Below are 22,688 nucleotides of genomic sequence, written 5' to 3'. Positions count from 1 at the left end.
CATGTATTTTGGATAGATGAGAAAACATGTCTGGTAGTGAGATATCTTCCAAAACAACATGGGTGACCCTTCTCTCCCCAGACACCTGCTATTGGTTGAAAGTTGGGACTGGGAGGCCCATTTTCCCCTCCATGTACATGCATGCTCGGCTCAAGCGAGCATGCTTGTGTGTTGAATTTGAAGAAATGAGCAAACCGCTGCCAGGAACCTGGTGGCATATTTCCCATGTAGAAAAGGGCCAATATCTGCTATTTGGGGATAGTTGGGAGGCCGCCATACACATTAGACAGTCAGCCAATGGCCGTCCGGGCATGCTGGGAGTTGTGGTGTTGCAACAGCTGGAGGCCTACAGCTTGGACACTACCACTCTATACCAAATATACAGCGATATCTGACCACTTAAATCTGCGCAGCCGCATACGCAAAACGGGTAGTCACCCAGACAGGAAAGGGGGGATTCATTCAAACCTGTGTAGAGGAAGAGTTGACCGGTTGCCCACAGCAACCAATCGGATCGCTTCTTTCATTTTTCAGAGGCCTATTCTAAAAATGAAAGTAAGACTCTGATTGGTTGCTATGGGCAACTGGTCAACTTTCCCTCTGCATGAGTTTCAAAGAATCCCCCACAATGTCCAGTGGTTGCCAGGCAACTCAATGGAACAGGAAGTAGAAAAATGGCGGGACTTTGCTTTGGTTGGTAAGTTATAAATGATATGACGAAATAATTCCGCCCGTGATCTTTTTTTTTTTTGTCACGTTTTCCTTCATTTCCGCACTGTTAATACTTTTAATCAACTGGTACAGTCGTCGTGGCGGCGGCGGGTGGCATTAAGTGCGGCACTTGATGAATGGGTAATGACTGTGATGGGGTCTATTGGTACTCCTCGTGTGCAGTGAGACATCAGTGGAATCAGCATGGGGCGTCTCGGATTTGTCTGGATTTTTACGCGAGGCCTGACCTTCTGTTTGTATTAGACCGCCGTCTATTTACTTTTCAAATAGAAGAAAATTATACGCGCCGGCGAAAAGTAAAGCGAAGAGATTTGATCGGATAGAGCGGGACTGGGGATGAGCGCAAATCCATAGTTTAGGATTTGTCTTTGTAAAGAATAATTTGGAGCCTCAGGCTGGAAAAAAAACGGTGGGGAATAGCGCAATTCAATACGGCAAAGTCCTCGCCTAGAAAATAATGCCATCTATAGTCCACATAAGGCCACTATATATTGCCAAGACAATGATAACTCTACAGTCTATATAATACCACATATAGTGCCAAGATAATAATGCCATATGTAGTCCCCATATTGCCACTATATATTGCCCAAACAATAATGCCATCTATATAATACCACATATAGTGTCAAGAGAATAATGCCATAGACCGTCTGTGTAATACTTCCATGTAGTGCCAAGATAATAATGCCATAAACAGTTTACATACCACCATATAGTGCCAAGACAGTATAAAGTCCACATAATGCCACTATATATTGCCAACGCAATAATGCCATGTACAGTCTATGTAATACCACCATAGAGTGTTAAGACAATAATGACATATAGAGTCTATATACTGCTACCATGTAGTGCCAAGATAATAATGCTGTATGCAGTTCACATACCACCATATAGTGTCAAAACAATAATGCCATATGTAGTTTATTTACTGCTACCATGTAGTGCCAAGATAATAAAGCCAGATACAGTTCACATACCACCATATAGTGTCAAAACAATAATGTCATATACAGTCTATATACTGCTACCATGTAGTGCCAAGATAATGCCATATACGGTTTATATAGTGCTACCATGTAGTGTCAAGTTAATAATGCCATATACAGTTAACATACCACCATATAGTTCCAAGATAGTATACAACCTACATAATACTGCCATATAATGCCAAGACTGAAATGGCATATTCAGTCTATGTAATGCTACCATATAGTGCCAAGATAATAATGTCATATACAGTTTACATGCCACCATGTAGTGCCGAGATAATAATGCCAGATACAGTTAACATACCACCATATAGTTCCAAGATAGTATACAACTTACATAATACTGCCATATAATGCCAAGACTGAAATTACATATTCAGTCTATGTAATGCTACCATATAGTGCCAAGATAATAATGTCATATGCAGTTTACATGCCACCATGTAGTGCCAAGATAATAATGCCAGATACAGTTCACATACCACCATATAGTGTCAAAACAATAAAGACATATGCAGTTTATATACTACTACCATGTAGTGCCAAGATAATAGTGCCATATACAATTCACATACCGTCATTTAGTGCCCAAAAAGTATACAGCCCACATAATGTCACCATATAGTGTCAAGACAATAATGTCATATACAATCTATATACTGCTACCATGTAGTGCCAAGATAATGCCATATACGGTCTATATAGCGCTACCATGTAGTGACAAGTTAATAAGCCATATACCGTTCACGTACCACCATATAGTTCCAAGATAGTATACAACCTACATAATACTGTCATATAATGCCAAGACCGAAATAGCATATTCAGTCTATATAATGCTACCATATAGTGCCAAGACAATGTCATATACAGTTTACATGCCACCATATAGTGCCAAGATAATAATGTCATATACAGTTTACATGCCACCATATAGTGCCAAGATAATAATGTCATGTACAGTTTACATGCCACCATATAGTGCCAAGATAATAATGTCATATACAGTTTACATGCCACCATATAGTGCCAAGATAATAATGTCATATACAGTTTACATGCCACCATATAGTGCCAGGACAATACAACTATAAACAGCTTGCATAATAAAGTGATAAAACAATAGCGCTATCACTTTAATGCCACATACAGTCTACGTAATACCATTATATGGTGTCCACATAATAATGCCGTATACATTTTACATAACCACCATATAGTCCTATTTACAGCTCACATAATACCACATTATAGTTCCAAGACAAAACTGCCACATACAGTCCACATAATAGCGCTGAGAAAATAATGGCGCATATAGTTCACATAATACTTCCATATATTGCTAAGACATTGACAACATATACAGTCAACATAATACCGCCATATACATACGACAATAGATAATGATGGTTTTAATTGGCTCTTGGGATTTGCATGTTTGGAGGTCCCTTAAATAAGGGGTCGGGGTATTTAATCAAGGTTTCAAGACCCTAAAATAAGCCCCTAAAATCGGGGCCTTTGGAACCATGATGGCGGGAGCTACTAGGTGCAACGTATAGATAATATGAATAGATATATGTGTATGCATCAGCACATATAGTGCGGTTTTCTCTATATCCCATGTCTCTATCCTAGAACACAGTCTATGTGTATGTATATATATATATATATATATATATATATATATATTTGGTGCCGGTAAATGTAATAAGAGTTGATTCCCGCTTCCAGTAATGGTGGGCGTCCATTATCCGTTATTCGGGGCTGAGGGGGGGGGGGGGGCACATTCTGCGGGGTTCTTCCTATCTCCTGAGAAGATGACATGTCTCCTAATCCAGGCGGATGTGTGCTGTAGCGTGCAGACGGATGATTGTGGACACACAAGGTCACAGGATTGATCGCCTCTCATTCACCACCGCGCCGCGATCACCACAAGATAAGGTCGACCTTAGTTAAGGTGCAGCCTGAAAGTCATTGGCGATCAAATGTGCATGTCCCATATGGGGGAACGCCGGCTCGACATCCCGTGAAGAATGACATTCAGGATCCGCCATCTCTATGAGAGCACAACATATAACCATGGGAGACTCCTAATGTTTCATATATTATCATGTCATGAGGGGGGGGCAGAAAAACCTAATTCTCTAGGGTGTAGAACTGCGGTCATCAAACTGTGGACCCCTAGACGTTGCAAAACTACAACTCCCAGCATGCCCGGACAGCCATTGGCTGTCCAGGCATGCTGGGAGTTGTAGTTTTGCACCAGCTGGAGGCACCCTGGTTGGCTTAATCATCACCTACACTGCTCATTAATGCCTCCCCTCCACACCCAGATCTGTAAACTGCTGCTGTCATCTATTGGATCAGGATATATAGTAGTTATACACCTCCCCTCCAGCTCCATCTGCATACTGCTGCTGCTGCTATCTATATGGGATCAGGATATATATTAATTATACACCACCACCCCCTCCCTCCTGCTCTATCTGTATACTGCTGCTATCTCTATTGGGTCAGGATATATAGTGGAAATACACCTCCCCTCCAGCTCTATCGGTATACTGCTGCTATGTATATGGGATCAGGATATATAGTAATTATACACCTCCCCTCCAGCTCTATCTATACACTGCTGCTATCTCTATGGGATAAGGATATATAGTAGATATAAACCTCCCCTCCAGCTCTATCTGTATAATGCTGCTGCTATATCTATTGAATCAGGACATATATTAGTTATACCCCAGCCCTCCATCTCTCTCTGTATACTGCTGCTGCTGCTAACTTTATAGGACCAGGATATATAGTAGCCATACAGCTGCCCCTCCAGCTCTATCTGTATACTGCTGCTATCTGTATGGGATCAGGATACATAGTAGTTATACACCTCCCCTGCAGTTCTATCAATATACTGCTGCTGCTATCTTTATGTGCTCAGGATATATAGTAGTTATACTCCTCCCCTCCAGCTCTATCTGTATACTGCTGCTATCATTATGGGATCAGGATAAATAAAGTAGTTATATACCTCCACTCTATCTCTATCTGTAAACTGCTGCTATCTCTATGGGATCAGGAGATATAATAGTTATACATCTCCCCTCCAGCTCTATTTATATACTGCTGCTATCACTATGGGATCAGGAAATATTGTAGTTATATACCTCCCCTCCAGCTCTATCTGTATACTGCTGCTATCTCTATGGGATCAGGATATATAGTAGTTATACACCTCCCTCCAGCTCTATCTGTATACTGCTGCTATCTCTATGGGATCAGGATATATAGTAGTTATACACCTCATCTCCCTCCAGCTCTATCTGTATACTGCTGCTATCTCTATGGGATCAGGATATATAGTAGTTATACACCTCCTCTCCAGAGAGCAGCATTTTTGTCTAATAAGATATATTACAAAGTTTCTTTAAATTGTCCGAGCATGCTGGGAGTTATAGTTTTGCAACAGCTGGAGGCACCAGTCGAAGCCATAGAAAATCCCAGTCATCCACTTGAAGAAACAGCACAAGGTTTTCACAGGCTCGGCTCCATTTCCGCTACAAGAGGTAGTTCCTGCATTATTTACAGGAATGTGTTCAGACACGGCCGTCTGGTGGGATCCTTGTCATTATTAAAGGGACGCGCATTGTTGTAAGATCTCGGTAGAGCACACATGTAGCAGTCATCAGATTGTCATCTCGTCACTGGGAGCCTCATTTATTTTCTGGTTTTCTGACACGTTAAGATGACATGGTATCATTTGCATTTCGCATAGCAGAAAAAACATACATGACTGCAGTGAGTATTTCTGCCACTAGATGGCGGTGTAGATAATTATTGCACAAAGGCTTCAATAACAGTGCGTAGAGCTCTACTTTGCTGAGGGATATACTGCAACTTAACAGCACACCATGTGGTCAGATTGGGTATTGCAAGGGGCTCTTACCTGTTTTTTTTATGCTATAAACGTAGTAAAATGAGCGAGTTGCATGTTACGTCTTTGTTTGATTTAGGAAACTCACTTTCGAAGATGTATGTGTGTATGTATCGCAGATTAAAGCCGAAAATCCGTCCTCCAGATATTCATCAGCTTCATCACATTTTTGATTAATGGTAAATTCCCGCCGCCTTGGAGAGCGCTTTGTTAACCGCGTTGCTGTAAATAAAACTTTAATATATCATAATTTTATTCTTTGCCTCATGTGACATAGAGGAGCGATGCAGCAAAAATGATTTCCATGTAAATCTGATATCATATAGCAAATTTTTTAAAGGAGAATCCTGCCCATCAGCATTAAGAAATGTCTTCATTACATAAGGTTCTGGGAAAGTTGGGTGCATTCCAATAGGGCAGTGTTTCCCAATCAGTGTGCCTCCAGCTGTTGAAAGACTGTCCGGGCATGCTGGGAGTTGTAGTTTTGCACCAGCTGGAGGCACCCTGGTTGGCTTACTCATCACCTACGCTGCTCATTAATGCCTCCACTCCCCACACAGATCTGTAAACAGCTGCTGTCATCTCTATTGGATCAGGATATATAGTAGTTCTACACCTCCCCTCCAGCTCTGTCTGTATACTGCTGCTATCTCTATGGGATCAGGATATATAGTAGTTATACACCTCCCCTCCAGCTCTGTCTGTATTCTGCTGCTATCTCTATGGGATCAGGATATATAGTAGTTATACACCTCCCCTCCAGCTCTGTCTGTATTCTGCTGCTATCTCTATGGGATCAGGATATATAATAGTTATACACCTCTCCTCCAGTTCTATCTGTATACTACTGCTACTATCTCTATGGGATCAGGATATATAGTAGTTATACACCTCCCCTCCAGCTCTATCTGTATACTGCTGCTACTATCTCTGTGGGTTCAGCTCTATCTGTATACGGCTGCTATCTCTATGGGATCAGGAAATATAATAGTTATACACCTCCCCTCCAGCTCTATCTGTATACTGCTGCTACTATCTCTGTGGGTTCAGCTCTATCTGTATACGGCTGCTATCTCTATGGGATCAGGAAATATAGTAGTTACACACCTCCCCTCCTGCTCAATCTGTATACTGCTGCTACTATCTGTATGGGTTCAGCTCTATCTGTATACGGCTGCTATGTATATGGGATCAGGATATACAGTAGTTATACACCTCCCCTCCAGCTCTGTCTGTATACTGCTGCTATCTTTATGGGATCAGGATATGCAGTAGTTACACACCTCCCCTCCTGTTCTATCTGTATACTGCTGATACTATCTCTATGGGACCAGGCAGAGGTGTAGCTTGTGGGCCCCAATGCAAAATCTGCTACCTCTGCTACCTCTTTCCCTAGATATCAGCTGATCCTTAGGGGACCCAGAAGGATCTGCATATTTTCTTGGGTTCCTTATAACGAAACATTTTGGTGTACCTAGAAGTAAAGATCAGGATTGGCCCCCAGGTTTTGTTTTTTTTCTTTTGGAGCAACCTTGATATATGTTTGCCCCCTATCCATGACCATTGGGCCATTTCCTTATTTGCTAAAAGAGTTAACCCCCTCCTCCCCCTCTCTTTTCCAGGGACTCATAGTCGTGCTGCCCTTATGGTCTGGACGCTCTTCGTACCATTAGATTAAATACACAGTAGCCGTAGGTGATGGATTGAAACCTACAATCCACCTTCTCCCATAACATAATCTCGCTCTCTCTCTGTAGAATGGAGGCTGCTGTCATGTGATCTGCGTCGCTCGCATCATAAGTCATGTTTCATTTTAATTTCGTTAAAAAGAAAAAAAAAATGACATCATGAAAAAAAATTCTAATTAAACATCCCACTCGGTTTGGCACCTCACCTGTATTTATGGCATCGGAGTGCTCACTTTATCTTCTTTTGTCTGTTTACAGCTCCGTAATACATCTCTGTAAATTATGGGACGAGGTTAGAAATTTTCTTCGGCTTCTCAAATCAACGGCTTATTTTCTGCCGACTCTGTGCAAACGGCAAACACTCTCGTACCAGGCCCCGCTATATACTGTATGGTTTACTGCTGAAGCCTTCTGACCATGGAGAGGACATTGTTTTATATAAACAACTTAATAATTCTTATAAACAACAGTAAAAGATAGGACACGCCCCTGAGCTGTCTTAATACCACCCATGAGCAAATAGCTTTAGCCTACACCTAATGAGGAAAGGAAAGAGGACAAGAGAGAAAGAACATAAAGAGATGAGAACAATCGGAGAAGGACGGGAAAGGAGATAAAAGGAGGGTGAGATAAAGAGATAAGGGAAAGAGAAGAAAGGAGAAGAGAAGGGAGAGGGAAGGGAGATAAAAGAAGTTACATGTAGGGATGAAAAAACAAGGGAAGAAAGGGGAGGTGAGACAAGATGGAGGGCAGGAGAGAGAAAAGGTGCAAGGAGGCTGATATAAGAAAAAGGACATGAAGAGACGAGAAGGAACGGGAAAGAAAGGGAAAGAAAAGTGGAAAAACAAGGAAGGACAAGGGAGGTGAATGTGAGGTGAGAAAAGGGGCAGGAAGCAGAGGGAAGAAAAGAGAGTAGGGAGGTGAAGAGGCTGCGAGGGGAGGGGAGGCTGAGATGAGAAAAGGGAGGTGAAGAGGCAGCGAGGGGAGGGGAGGCTGAGATGAGAGAAGGGAGGTGAAGAGGCTGCGAGGGGAGGTTGAGATGAAAGAAGGGAGGTGAAGAGGAGGGGAGGCTGAGATGAGAGAAGGGAGGTGAAGAGGCTGGGAGGGGAGGCTGAGATTAGAGAAGGGAGGTAAAGAGGCTGCGAGGGGTAGCTGAGATGAGAGAAGGGAGGTGAAGAGGCTGCAAGGGGAGGCTGAGATGAAAGAAGGGAGGTGAAGAGGCTGCGAGGGGAGGCTGAGATGAGAGAAGGGAGGTGAAGAGGCTGCGAGGGGAGGCTGAGATGAGAGAAGGGAGGTGAAGAGGCTGCGAGGGGAGGCTGAGATGAAAGAAGGGAGGTGAAGAGGCTGTGAGGGATGGGGAGGATGAGATGAAAGAAGGGAGGTGAAGAGGCTGTGAGGGGAGGCTCTGATGAAAGAAGGGAGGTGAAGAGGCTGAAAGGGGAGGGGAGGCTGAGATGAAAGAAGGGAGGTGAAGAGGCTGCAAGGGGAGGCTGAGATGAAAGAGGGGAAGTGAAGAGGTTGTGAGGGAGGGGAGGCTGAGATGAAAGAAGGGAGGTGAAGAGGCTGAAAGGGGAGGGGAGGCTGAGATGAAAGAAGGGAGGTGAAGAGGCTGTGAGGGGAGGGGAGGCTGAGATTAGAGAAAGGAGTTAAAAAGGTTTGGAGGGAAGTGGGGATGAGGCTGAAAAGAGAGAAGGGAGGGGAAGAGTCTGGAAGGGGAAGGGAGGCCTAGATGAGAGAAGGAATGAGAATGCACATTAAGGGAAGAATAGTGAAGGCAAAAGAATAGACGAGAGTGTAATATATAGTAAAAGAGAAAAGAATATTAGGTGAGGGAAGAGGAGAGATAAAGGGAGATAAAGGGATCCTTTTTGATGTGCATACCAGTATCCTATACAAGTGCACATCTAATAGATCAATACTTGTTATAGGAGACTGTTATAGGGCTCGATTATTTTGTGCCTCATAAACAATCTCTTGATATATCCCAGGGCCCTTTCAGCCGCACATCCCATTTACACAACATGTATGTATGTCCGAATAATGTTGCTTTTTAGCACCGCACGATCCCAGCGATCAGTCAGCGGACATTTGTTCGGCCCGGTCTTGCTGGATCTCTACATGGGGCAATAATTGGCCCAATTGGCTGATAACCTCCCATGTAAAAGTTCCTTTCATAACATTGCAAATGGGGAAAATCTTCCTCCGCAGTCTCCAGGTATAGGACTATTGAATTTTTATTTCCATTATACTGACAGGGATCCTGTGCAAAGAATGTGTCAGACATTACAGCGGTGTTTCCCAACCAGGGTTCCTCCAGCTGTTGCAAAACTACAACTCCCAGCATGCCTGGACAGCCGAAGGCTGTCCGGGCATGCTGGGAGTTGTAGTTTTGCAACAGCTGGAGGAACCCTGGTTGGGAAACACTGCATTATGGGAATGCTTGGTGGGGTGCTGTCAAGATTAAAGGGGTACTCCAGTGGAAAACATTTTTTTTTCTTTTTTTTTTTTTAAATCAACTGGTGCCAGAAAGTTAAACAAATTTATAAATGACTTCTATAAAAAAATCTTAATCCTTCCAGTACTAATCAGCAGTACTTATCAGCTTCTGTATGTTCCACAGGAAGTTTTTTCTTTTTGAATTATGCTCTCTGCTGACACCTCTGTCCATTTCAGGAACTGTCCAGAGCAGGAGAAAATCCCCATAGCAAACCTCTCCTGCTCTGGACAGTTCCTGCCATGGACAGAGGTGTCAGCAGAGAGCACTGTGGTCATGACGGAAAATAAATTAAAAAAGAAAAGAACTTCCTGTGGAGCATACAGCAGCTGATAAGTACTGGAAGGATTAAGATTTTTTAATAGAAGTAATTTACAAATCTGTTTAACTTTCTGGCACCAGTTGATAAAAACATTTATTTTCCACTGGAGTACCCCTTTAAGGTCCATGCACAAAAAACTCAACAAAAGTGATTGCTTACCCTCTCCTACCATGTTTTTGTGAGGTTACATTTCCCCTTTAATTTCCGTACTATGCACCCAATTGAAGCGCAGTCACTCACAGACCCATCAGCGGTATAGGAGGCATGATGGGTCTCTCATAAGCCACCCATGGGGCTCAGGCCTATGGCCTTTATACATTTCATCCTGCTTTCTGCTGCGGAAGTAAAAGGCCCAGGCGTCTGATGGATGGCATGTCTATAGGGATGGTTTTCCCAGCTGTAAGTGGATGGAGAATTATTAATAGATTATGCTGTATGTGAGCATTGAGAACCTCTCTCAGACGTATTGAGAGCTCATTTAAAGGGGTACTCCGGTAGAAAACATTTTTTTTTTTTAATGAACTGGCGCCCGAAAGTTAAACAGATTTGTAAATCACTTCTATTAATAAATCTTTACCCTTCCAGTACTTTTTAGCAGCTGTATGCTACAGAGGAAATTCTTTTCTTTTGGAATTTCTTTTCTGTCTGACCACAGTGCTCTCTGCTGACACCTCTGTCCGTGTCAGGAACTGTCCAGAGAAGGAGAACATCCCCATTGCAAACCTATGGTGCTCTGGACAGTTCCTGACATCGACAGAGGTGTCAGCAGAGAGCACTGTGGACAAGACAAAAAGTAAATAAAAAAAGAAAAGAATTCCCTCTGTAGCATACAGCTGCTAAAAAGTACTGGAAAGGATTAAGATTTTTTAATAGAAGTCATTTACAAATCTGTTTAACTTTCTGGCACCAGTTGATTTAAAAAAAAAAAGAAAATTCTACCGGAGTAACCCTTTAAGGTCTTTAAAATTAAAAATATTGTGTGGTATGGGGTTTGATAAAACCAAAGGACAGATGGAATAAACCTAGGGACAGATGGCATTAATCCCTTGTCTTCGTGACGCCAGGGCGTGGGTTATCCTCAGTACCACACAAAGGTATACCTCTGGATCCTGGGCTCGGCACGGGGGCAATAAAGTCTCCGACACCAAGTTACGGAACAATGGTAGCTTTACTGGGGGTAGACAGACGGTAAAGTCTATACAGTTCAGCCAGGGGCCAAGGAGGTGACCAGTGACTCAGAGACCTTAAGGGCTTGCTGGGACTTGTAGTAGAGGTGGACAATTTAGTGCAGGCTATGATGACTAGACAGATGACTTTGACTTGACTGACTTGTTACTGACAAGACTGTGACTGTGGTTACTTGCAGGTTTGTAGCAGGAGCACGGGGTAACACATCCCGTACTGGGCCACCACAATAGCATTTGCGTAGATTGCTCATGTTGATCCATTGATGGGTATTACAACCTGCTATATTAGCTCCCGCTCCCTGGGGATCCAGAAAAGCCTTCCGCCTGAGCGCTGAGTTTCTAATAAAAGATGGTGAATGATATAAAAGTGAATTCTGAAGAATACGAGGGCTGCATTGCCTATAGGAAGCTACTATCTGTAAAATACGGGGGAAGCGAGAGCGTACGTGCCATAGTATAGACCAGTGTTTCCCAACCAGGATGCCTCCAGCTGTTGCTGTTGCAGCCAAAGGCTGTCCGGGAATGCTGGGAGTTGTAGTTTTGCAACAGCTGGATGCACCCTGGTTGGGAAACACTAGTATAGACCATACGGCTGCTATGGGGCCCTTGGAGAGAGGGGGCCCCATCCTGGTTGGTCCTATTCCTTCTTGTATTTGTAAAGAAAAAAAGAAAAATGTGCAGAACTCCTCTCTCCAGAGAACTGCATAGTCAGCAAATTAACGGATAGGGGTATTGACCAATGGGTCATGGAACGGGGAATTTGCACCAAACCTTTCTAGGGAGAAAGTCAGACACCAAAATTTTAGGTCCATTATTATATTTAGCACAAAAAAAAAAATGCTATATATTAGATACTTATACCTGCATGTGCAAAAAATAGCTATAACACCTATATGTGAACTCCTACACAGAATTATATACCCCAAAAAAGCGAGATTGGAGACACTTGATGTAATTATAAAATGTAGTTTTTATTGATATACATTAAAAACATGTTAAAAATTGTGTATATGAGGGGAATACAAAATGTTCCACTGAGTGGAGAATAATAGGCATCACTGCAATACAGACCCACATTCAACAGTCAGTATATAATATAGGTAGGTATCCACAATATGTGTATATTTGCTATGGAACCCCTTATATTACCATATATATATATATATATATATATATATATATATATATATATATATATGTCTAAAGATGTTGACCAAGTTTAATAAAAAAAATAAAAATTTATATATATGTGTGTATATATATATATATATATATATATATATACATGATAAAGATAGATTGCTTTGACAGTATTCATGTGGAACATGTGTACCAAGTTTAATTGAAATGTGTATATATTTATATTGCTTTCACAGTATTTACTAAGATTAAGAGCTCCCTCTAGCTGTGGTTGCTGGAAGTCGTAATTTTATTCCTTATTAGTGTTGAGCGGCATAGGCCATATTCGAATTCGCGAATATTCGCGAATATATGGACGAATATTCGTCATATTCGCGAATATTCGCATATTCGTAATGTTCTCGTTTTATTTTCGCATACGCGAATATTCGCGCGTGCGAAAATTACCATATGCGAAAATTTACATATACAAAAATTTACATAAGTGAAAATTCGCACATGCGAAAATTAGCATATGCAGATTTTCGCATATGCGAAAATCCGCGCACCAGTCTCACACAGTAGTATTAGAGCCTTCTTACACCACATGAGCTGGAAGTAGAGAGGGGTGATCACTGTGATGTGTACTGTAAAAAAAAAAAAAAAAAAAAAAAAAAACGAATATTCGTAATTACGAATATATAGCGCTATATTCGCGAATATTCGCGAATTCGCGAATATGCGATATTCGCGAATAAAATTCGAATTGCGAATATTCGCGAGCAACACTATTCCTTATGTCCATGGAGGATATTTTGAGCTCTGTATCAAAAACATTGAGCATCATCCACTATAAAGATATATTGTGACATGAACCAGCACTAAGTATTCTACCTGTAAGTGACTCTAGGAAGGCAGACTTTCCCTTTAAAGGGGTACTCCGGCAAAATACATCTTATCCCCTATCTGATGGATAGGGGATAAGTTGTCTGATCGCGGGGACCCCTGCAATCTCTGGGCCGGCATCCGGAACATGGAAGCTTGTTTATGGAAGGAGGTGTGAGAATTCATGTGTACGGAAGGAGGTGTGAGAATGGAGGGGGCGTGGCAGCTGTAGTCGCCAGTCATCCGACACGGAACGAAGTTGTCTCCATGCACGGATGACTAGGGTGCCGCGCCAGAGATCGCGGGGGCCCCCAGCGGCGGAACCCCCCATGATCAGACATCTTATCATGGATAGGGGATAAGATGTTTTTCGGTGGAGTACCCCTTTAAGTTTCTCTTTAAATGACGAGCATAGGAACGATCCTACGTGTCTATTACCATTGCCGTCCCCGTTCTGCTTCACTTGCTCTTTCCATCTGTATTATAAATGCACAACGCAGACAGTAGCCAAGAAGCTTGTTTTCCAACATTCCCATTAATATCGCTATTAAGCATTTGATGATGAGCGGCGCAACGTTCCTCGAGGACAGAGGCGATGAAATTAATACATTAACAGCCCTCCGCCACCGACGGCGCGCAGGGTTCAGCCCCCCCACTGCTTTTATGTAAAACGAATGGCGGCCTCGTGTACGGAAAAGATGAATGCGATGATTGAAAGTCGCATAACAATAGCCGGGGAACCCCTTTATTAGCCGCGTTCTGCGTCGGGCTCAATGCAGAGGTCTCCATTCCGGCAGATGACAATGTGGAGCCGTACGGGGTGGTTACGTGTCGCCATTTCAATTACCGGGCGAATGCTCTTTCGTTTTATAATGTATCTTACCCTCCGATATAATCACAAGGTCGCTATTTCCATCTCCGCTCACTTTACATACCTGCGGCATCCCGGACTGTCAATCACTCCCTCCCCCGCTCATCATCCTGTAACCATTAAGTGTATAGACCGAAGCCGCCTTCCATTTCTACCCCCCCGCCAGACTCTCCATCATTGTTCAGTAGACTCGGCCCGGTCGTACTCTCTGTAGGTCGCTTAGATCTCTTTTTGCAGTCTCCCTCTTTAATGTATGGTTTCGCTCGCTGACCTCATTTGCTGCCGGCATTGTGAGCCAACTTCATGCTTCTAAGGAAACCAGATACTTCAATGCCCGAACATCTCTTAGCTGAGGAGTATTATTCACCTAGATGCTTCGTGGGCTTAGCCAAAATTCCGAAATGTGCAGCCTACAAGTGATGCGCCTCTGAAGGTCACCGTAAGGGGTGAGCCGATCGATCCACCCATTTTGACAGTCATTTGACCCCATTGGGAGAGAAAGTGACCCAAAAATAAACAATGAGCTGGTCGAAATGCGTTGGCCAATGGTGGAAAAGCAGAACTGAAATATTACAAGTGCCTTTGGGCAACTACAGGGCTACTAATATCACTGTTGTGGCTTCAGGAGACTGGGAAAGCTGGGTGGCACACATTATGTCTGCCACCCAGCTTTACCAGTCTCCTGAAACCCCAACACTGATAGGCTGCTTCTCCTCCCTGCAGCGCTGCCATGCCCTCTGCCTGCTAATGCACTGATGCAGACTGCGTGTCACCCAGCTTTCTCAGTCTCCTAAAGTCACATACCTTTATAGTGCCCCCATCCTAAAACCAGCTACAGTGCTTACAATAGTAATCATCCCACATGTAAATCAAGTCCCACAACTTCACCTGATGGAACTGATGACATCACTATGACATCAGCACCCAGGAGCTGCAATGGTCCTATAAGTTAGAGCTGTGTTTCCCAACCAGGGTGTCTTAAAGGAGTATTTCGGTGGAAAAAAAAATTTTCATATCAACTGGCTCCAGAAAGTTAAACAGATTTGTAAATTAGAGGTTTGCTATGGGGATTTGCTCCTACTCTGGACAGTTCCTGACATGGACAGAGGTGTCAGCAGAGAGCACTGTGGTCAGATAGGAAAGATCTACACAACTTCCTATGGATCATACAGCAAATGATAAGTACTGGAAGATTTAAGATTTTTAAATAGTAGTAATTTACAAATCTGTTTAACTTTCTGGCACCAGTTGATTTAAAAAAATATGTTTTCCACTGGAGTACCCCTTTAAGCTGTTGCAAAGCTACATCTCTCAGCATGCCCAGACAGCCTTTGGCTCAACTAAAATCTCAAAGATTAAGTAATTTCTACCATTCTATCACTGTTGTGGCTTCAGGAGTCTGGAAAAGCCACATACCTTTATCACATACCTTTTAATGTGCCTCAAAAAAGTGCCTCCATACTAAAACCAGCTACAGTGCTTATCATAGTAATCACCCCACATGTGAACAGAGTCCTACCTCTGCCCCCGGTTGAACTGATGACATCAGCACCTATCAGTGAGAGCAGCCTTTGGCTGTCCAGGCATGCTGGGAGCTGTAATTATGCAACAGCTGGAGACACACTGGTTGGGAAACACTGATTAAGAGATAGGGTCCAGCCGTTGATATTGACCTCAACCTTATCGATAACACAGGGGAAACTGATACTACTCATCTCTACTCATGAGTAGACTCGAAATTTGCCAGCCCCGTAAAATACAGCGGCCAAATCAGTTTGCATTTATTTTCATTCGATTCGACTAAACGAAGCCACGGACATGTCATTGATCTGCCCATCCGAATATCCAAATGTTAGGATTACAACAAATCAACAGAAGGGCAGCCGGCAAATTCAATTTCTCTTAATGTGCAAATCGATCCCGCCGAGTACGCCAATTTGTTAATTTCCTGAAACAGTTTGTTAACCTATACAATGCAACCTCTGCGCCCCCTATAGGTAAAATACTGCCTGAATGGGGCTTACAGTCTGCCCTAATGTTACATGCTGACTGCCGGACAGATTCCGTGTTTCTCCGAAAATAAGACCGGGTCTTATATTAATTTTAGGCAGTTAAAACACACTAGGGCTTATTTTTACGGTAGGGCTTACTTATTTATGGGGGGGGGGGGCTGTGGGAGTGTGGAGGATGGGGGGCTGTAGCAGTGTGGAGGATGGGGGGCTGTGGGAGTGTGGAGGATGCCGCCCCCCCCCATCTTCCACACTGCTACAGCCCCCCATCCTCCCACAACCCCCCATCCTCCACATTCCTGCAGCCCCCCATCCTCCACACTGCTACAGCTCCCCCATCCTCCCCTTCCCCCGTCGTCCTCCACACTCCTACAGTGCCCCCACCCATAATAAACTACACATTTCATCCCCAGCGGAAACCAGCACTACCCCACCTTTATAGCGTCCGCAACTGAAGCTGCAGCTCTCGGCGGCGGGATCTCCTTCTGCTGCTTAGCAGCCGGGGCAGGGACATGTTCGTGACATCAGGCGTGCATACGCGCGGATGTTTTAAAGCGACAGCGTCCCTGCCCCGGCTCATTTAACTTGCCAAGGGACCAGCCAAAGGGGGAGGGGGAGAGCGTTCCGGTCCGCATTACTGGCGACCACGGTCCGGATCTGGACCGCGGGCCGCCAGTTGAGCACCCCTGGCCTAGGTCTTATTTTATATTGCAGCCCACCACTCCAGCTAGGGCTTATTTTCGGGGTAGGGTATTGGAAAACAGGGAAACAGGGTATTGCTCTTTTTATGCAGCCCGCCGCCCCCCAGTGATGTCACTTATCCCGGTCTGTCCTGCCTACATTCCTATACTGCAGGAACGGATGCCCAGTATCTATCATCTGTGTACGGGGCTGTTATCTCTATAACTCGGGATAAATTACTGGCGGTATATAATGATGATTCCGCTAATTATTCTGGATGGGGGGGGGGGGGGACCGGTGATGATAACGGCCTTAAAGTATCCACAAATATGGCGATATATCCAGGCAGGCCCTAATTCAATCATCAGTCAATGCCAGCAGGCTATTAAATATTACAGTTTTATACTACAGGAGCCCATAAAAATTAACATGCAGTCAGCGCAGTAAATAAAACAAGAAATCACAGAGGTTAACACTTATGGCCGTAGAAAATATGTTCCAGGGAGATGAGTGTGGTTACGACGGCGGATATAGGACGAAGCAATGACTATGGGCCTCCCAATAATTATGGGTCATTGAGTTGACCTCTTCCAACTGGTTCTTTCTATTCTATAGCATGCATCTGTCTATCAATAAAAAAAAGTTGGCTGCACAGGGGTCTGGGAAAGCTAGGTGACTACTCCTCCAAGCTGTGACTCACTCTGGTCATATAGCAGTATACAGATAGAGCTGGAAGAGAGGTGTATAACTGTCAAGGTTGGCTTCTGGTTAAGCCTTAAAATGTGCGTGACTTAAAATGTGCATGTGAGTGCTGACACAAGAAATAAACACCAGACAAAATGTTGGTATATATCTCCTTCTCAGCATACTGGCTAAGGAGCTGTCCCAAGGAGTTCTGTTTATTATACGGGAGTACATTGGTTTTTACATTTGACAAAAAGGGGAGGCTAGTTATCATGTCAAAATCATCATGTTATATTTTGATTGGTTATTTGAGTATTGCGTCTGTATATATTAGCAAATTAAGCATTCATTTCTTTCTTAGCCATAGGTCACTATTCTACCGGAAAATTCCAGATGTATCTGTCCTTCGGCATAGTCTATCCTTCTTCAAATGTTTTGTCTCCAACTTCCAACCTCTTCTCTATCTTGCGTCTTCTGGCCTCATCCCAAGGTCCTCATCTTTGTTACAAGCAAATAGCAAGCTGATATATAGGTTAAAGGGATACTCCGGTGAAAACCTTTTTTCTTTTAAATCAACTGGTGGCAGAAAGTTAAACATATTTGTAAATTACTTATATTAAAATAATCTTATTAGCTGCTGAATGCTACATAGGAAATTCCTTTCTTTTTGGAACACTGATGACATCACGACCACAGTTCTCTCTGCTGACATCTCTGTCCATTTTAGCAACCATGCATAGCAGATGTATGCTAAGGGCAGCATGGTGGCTCAGTGGTTAGCACTGCTGCCTTGCAGTGCTGGGGACTTGGGTTCAAATCCCACGAAGGACAACAATAAATAAAGCGTTATTTTTATTAATAATATATAATAATGTCATCAGAGAGAACTGTGCTCGTGATGTCATCAGAGAGCATTCCAAAAAGAAAAGAATTTCCTCTGTAGTATTCAGCAGCTAATAAGTACAGGAAGGATTAAGATTCTTTAATAGAAGTTATTTACAAATATGTTTAACTTTCTGCCACCAGTTGATTTAAAAGAAAAAAGGTTTTCACCGGAGTACCCCTTTAAAAGTAACAAATATCTTTCTGCAGCATTAGCAATGGCATATAATTATTAATATATTGATCAGCCATCAGAATAATTTTAATCAATTTCAACTTAATTACTATATATCCTGATCCCATAGAGATAGCAGCAGTATACAGATGAAGTTGGAGGAGAGGTGTAAAACTACTATATATCCTGATCCCATAGAGCTGGAGGAGAGGTGTATAACTACTATATATCCTGATCCCATAGAGATAGCAGCAGTATACAGATAGAGCTGGAGGAGAGGTGTATAACTACTATCTAATATCCTGATCACATAGACAGAGCAGTTGGTCCTGGGATACAAACTGTGGTCCTCTAGCTGTAGCAAAACTACAACTTCCAGCATGCCCGGACAGCCAACGGCTGTCCGGGCGTGCTGCAAGTTGTAGTTTTGCAACAGCTGGAGGTCCACCGTTTGAAGATCACTGCTATAGAATGTAGAGGACCCCCATTTCAATGCTGTGTTTTTAAAGACCCCCATATGAGCCTCATCACCTTCTATAGTATATATGTATATATGTCCTTGAGACTATTGTACGGCACATTGCTCTTCCCCCTCCTCCCCTTGTTTATCTCTGGCGGATACATTTACAAATTGTAACAATAAACTTCCCATCGCAAATAAACCAACCGCCCTATAATACAATCGTCCCCTCCGCGTTCTAAAACAGCCTGCGCTCTACCACTTGGCTCCCAGAATAATGGTTCCCAGCGTCCTGTTACATCACATCTACTGTACCTGCAGAGATCTCTCTGGCGGGCGCACGCAGGAGCGCGGGGCACTGCCATATGTTACGTGGTACAAGCTGCTCCTCCACCATAAAACCCAAATGGCTTCCCGTTACAAAACAATTTTCAGTGCAAACCATTAAATTGGCGTTATCGCTCTCTCCGTATTGTTCTAGGCAACCAGGTGGCCAATTTTTACGAAAGACGATTCGGATTCCTCACTAGGCGTCCGTTCCCACTGCGATCTGATCAAAAAAAAAAAACCTCATTGTAACATTTTGCGCGGTTGTAAATCGCACTCACTTATTATCACGTTATTATTGCTCGGAGGTCGGCGCCTTCTTTTCATTACGCCGTGAATGGAGATCAATGAAAACTTCTTGAGCGTTCAGTTCACTTTGCAATCTTTCCCTAGACGCTTGGTGCGCCAATCATCAGAAAGACACGTAATGGGGGCTTGTATGTCCCCCCCAACCCCTCATGGCTGGTAGGATATCATAGCTACCTCCTTGTCCAGTATATTAAAAAAAAAAAGTGATGCAGCTTTATAATATACTTTAGAGTCTTTAAGGATCTCTGGAGGTGGAGACGTGAAACACACTGTGACTGCACAATTATAAGTATTGCTGTAGTGATACGAGAGAGATCTGATATTGCATTGCCTTATTACTGGGGGTCTGTAGCTGCACTGTTACTGGGGTAAATCCCAATATCCCAATATTGTTGTACTGATATTGGCATCTGTAGCTGCTCTGCTACTGTGTGTTTTTTCCCTGCACTTTATTTGGGTCTGTGGCTGTACTGCTACTGGGGGGTCTGTGGCTGCTCTGTTATTGGGGATCTGTGGTTGTACTTTTGTTGGGGGTTTCTGGCTACAATGTTTTTTTTGGGGTCTGTACCTGCACCGTTACTGGAGATCTGTGACTGCACTGTTACTAGGGATATGTGGTTACACTTTTATTTGAGATTCAGACTAAACTGTTACTGGGGATCTGTGGCGGCACTATATTTTTGGTCTGTGGCTGTACTGTTACTGGAGGTCAGTAGCTGCACCGTAGGCACTTTTATGGGGGGGGGGGGGGGATCTGTGGCTTCACCGTTACTGGATGTCTGTGGCTGCACCGTTACTGGATGTCTGTGGCTGCACTGTTACTGGAGGTCTGTGGCTTCACCGTTACTGGATGTCTGTGACTGCACCGTTACTGGATGTCTGTGGCTGCACCGTTACTGGATGTCTGTAGCTGCACCGTTGCTGGATGTCTGTGGCTGCACCGTTACTGGATGTCTGTGGCTGCACCGTTACTGGATGTCTGTGGCTGCACCGTTACTGGATGTCTGTGGCTGCACCGTTACTGGATGTCTGTGGCTGCACCGTTACTGGATGTCTGTGGCTGTACCGTTACTGGATGTCTGTGGCTGCACCGTTACTGGATGTCTGTGGCTGCACTGTTACTGGATGTCTATGGCTGCACTGTTACTGGAGGTCTGTGGCTGCACCGTTACTGGATATATGTGGCTGCACTGTTACTGGATGTCTGTGGCTGCACCGTTACTGGATGTCTGTGGCTGCACCATTACTGGAGGTCTGTGGCTGCACCGTTACTGGATGTCTGTGGCTGCACCGTTACTGGATGTCTGTGGCTGCACCGTTACTGGTGGTCTGTGGCTGCACTGTTACTGGATGTCTGTGGCTGCACTGTTACTGGATGTCTGTGGCTGCACTGTTACTGGAGGTCTGTGGCTGCACCGTTACTGGATATATGTGGCTGCACTGTTACTGGATGTCTGTGGCTGCACCGTTACTGGATGTCTGTGGCTGCACTGTTACTGGAGGTCTGTGGCTGCACTGTTACTTGATGTCTGTGGCTGCACTGTTACTGGAGGTCTGTGGCTGCACTGTTACTGGAGGTCTGTGGCTGCACTGTTACTGGATGTCTGTGGCTGCACCGTTACTGGATGTCTGTGGCTGCACCGTTACTGGATGTCTGTGGCTGCACCGTTACTGGGGGTCTGTGGCTGCACCATTACTGGATATATGTGGCTGCACCATTACTGGATATCTGTGGCTGCACTGTTACTGTGGATATGTGGTTGCATTTTTTATTTGAGGTTTCTCACTAAACTGTTATTGTAGGTCTATGGCTTCCCTATATTGCCTGTGGCTGCACTGTAACTGGGGATATGCAGCTCCACTTTCATTTGGGGGTACTGACTACTGTGGCTGCACTATATTGTTGCTTGTCACTGTTACTGGGGGTCTGTGGCTGCACTGTTAATGGGGTCTGTGGCTGCACTGTTACTGGGGGTCTGTTGCTGCACTGTTACTGGGGGTCTGTTGCTGCACTGAGTTGGTGATGTTTGGCAGAACTCTTGCTGGGGATCTATAGCTGTACTGATATGGGGGTCTGCACTGTTATTATGGGATCTGTGTCTGAATTGTAACTGGAAATCTGTAACTGCTAATGGGATTCCTTGAAGCTGTTACTGCAGGACTTATGACTGTCAGCATTATGGGGGTCTTGTAGCTGACACTGTTACTGGGGTCCCATGGGTTTCATTGCTATCAGAGTTGATTGTAATGTTGTCACTTTCACAACGTCTCATCTGCTCTATACATTTCTCTGGGATCCAGACTGATCTAATTGTTTACACCAGTGTTTCTTAAGCAGAGTGCCTCCAGCTGTGGCAAGACTATAACTCCCAGCATGCCCGGACAGCCGAAGGGAGTTGTAGTTTTGCAACAGCTGGAGGCACCCTGCTTGGGAAGCGCTGGTTTACACTGATACAGAATAGCGAAAATATCAGCATAGGAGAAAGAAGCCAATACTTCTTAGTGCTGGGTGTTTGTTACAATTGTATCCATTTCCTATTAACTTCAGTAAATCTAAGAATATAGAAATGTAACAACACTGTCTCCCTGACTTAAAGGGCCATTAACCCTAAAGTCAGCAGCTGTAAACAGAGCTGGAGCATTATAAGAGGAGCTGATCTCAGTCTCATATGGATTTTATTTTATTTTTTTTATCATAAAATGTCCATAAAATTGTGCACAGAAAAGAAAAACAATTTTCCATAATAAATCCAAAACATACAAACCAGAATTAAATAAAATAAATTAAACATTGAAGAATTGTACAATCAGCCTCTCCTCAGCCTGAAATGGCTGACACCAGGGAATACTAGGGTGCACATGAAATGGGTACAGGTGGTGACGTACATAGAAGAAGGGGGCTCTTATTATGGTGTCTGATTTTCCCCCCCAGGACAG

The 22,688-nt window shown here is 43.8% G+C and overlaps 1 protein-coding gene across 3 annotated transcripts in view; it reads left to right on the top strand.

Moving 5' to 3' along the window:
* Window positions 1–22,688, top strand: part of IGLON5 (IgLON family member 5) — a 464,875-nt gene that overhangs the window by 289,122 nt on the left and 153,065 nt on the right. Inside the window, exon 1 of one of the 3 annotated variants that reach the window (XM_056542892.1) lies at window positions 640–697. The exons of the other annotated variants lie outside the window; for them this stretch is intronic. Coding sequence (XP_056398867.1) covers window positions 655–697 — 43 coding nt within the window. The 5' untranslated portion in view covers window positions 640–654. Of the gene's footprint in view, window positions 1–639; window positions 698–22,688 lie in introns of those variants that run through there. 3 annotated transcript variants of the gene reach the window in all.

The sequence above is a fragment of the Hyla sarda genome, chromosome 10 (assembly GCF_029499605.1).
Source record: "Hyla sarda isolate aHylSar1 chromosome 10, aHylSar1.hap1, whole genome shotgun sequence".
Taxonomy (NCBI): domain Eukaryota; kingdom Metazoa; phylum Chordata; class Amphibia; order Anura; family Hylidae; genus Hyla; species Hyla sarda.
This window is presented reverse-complemented; position numbering and strand designations above follow the sequence as displayed.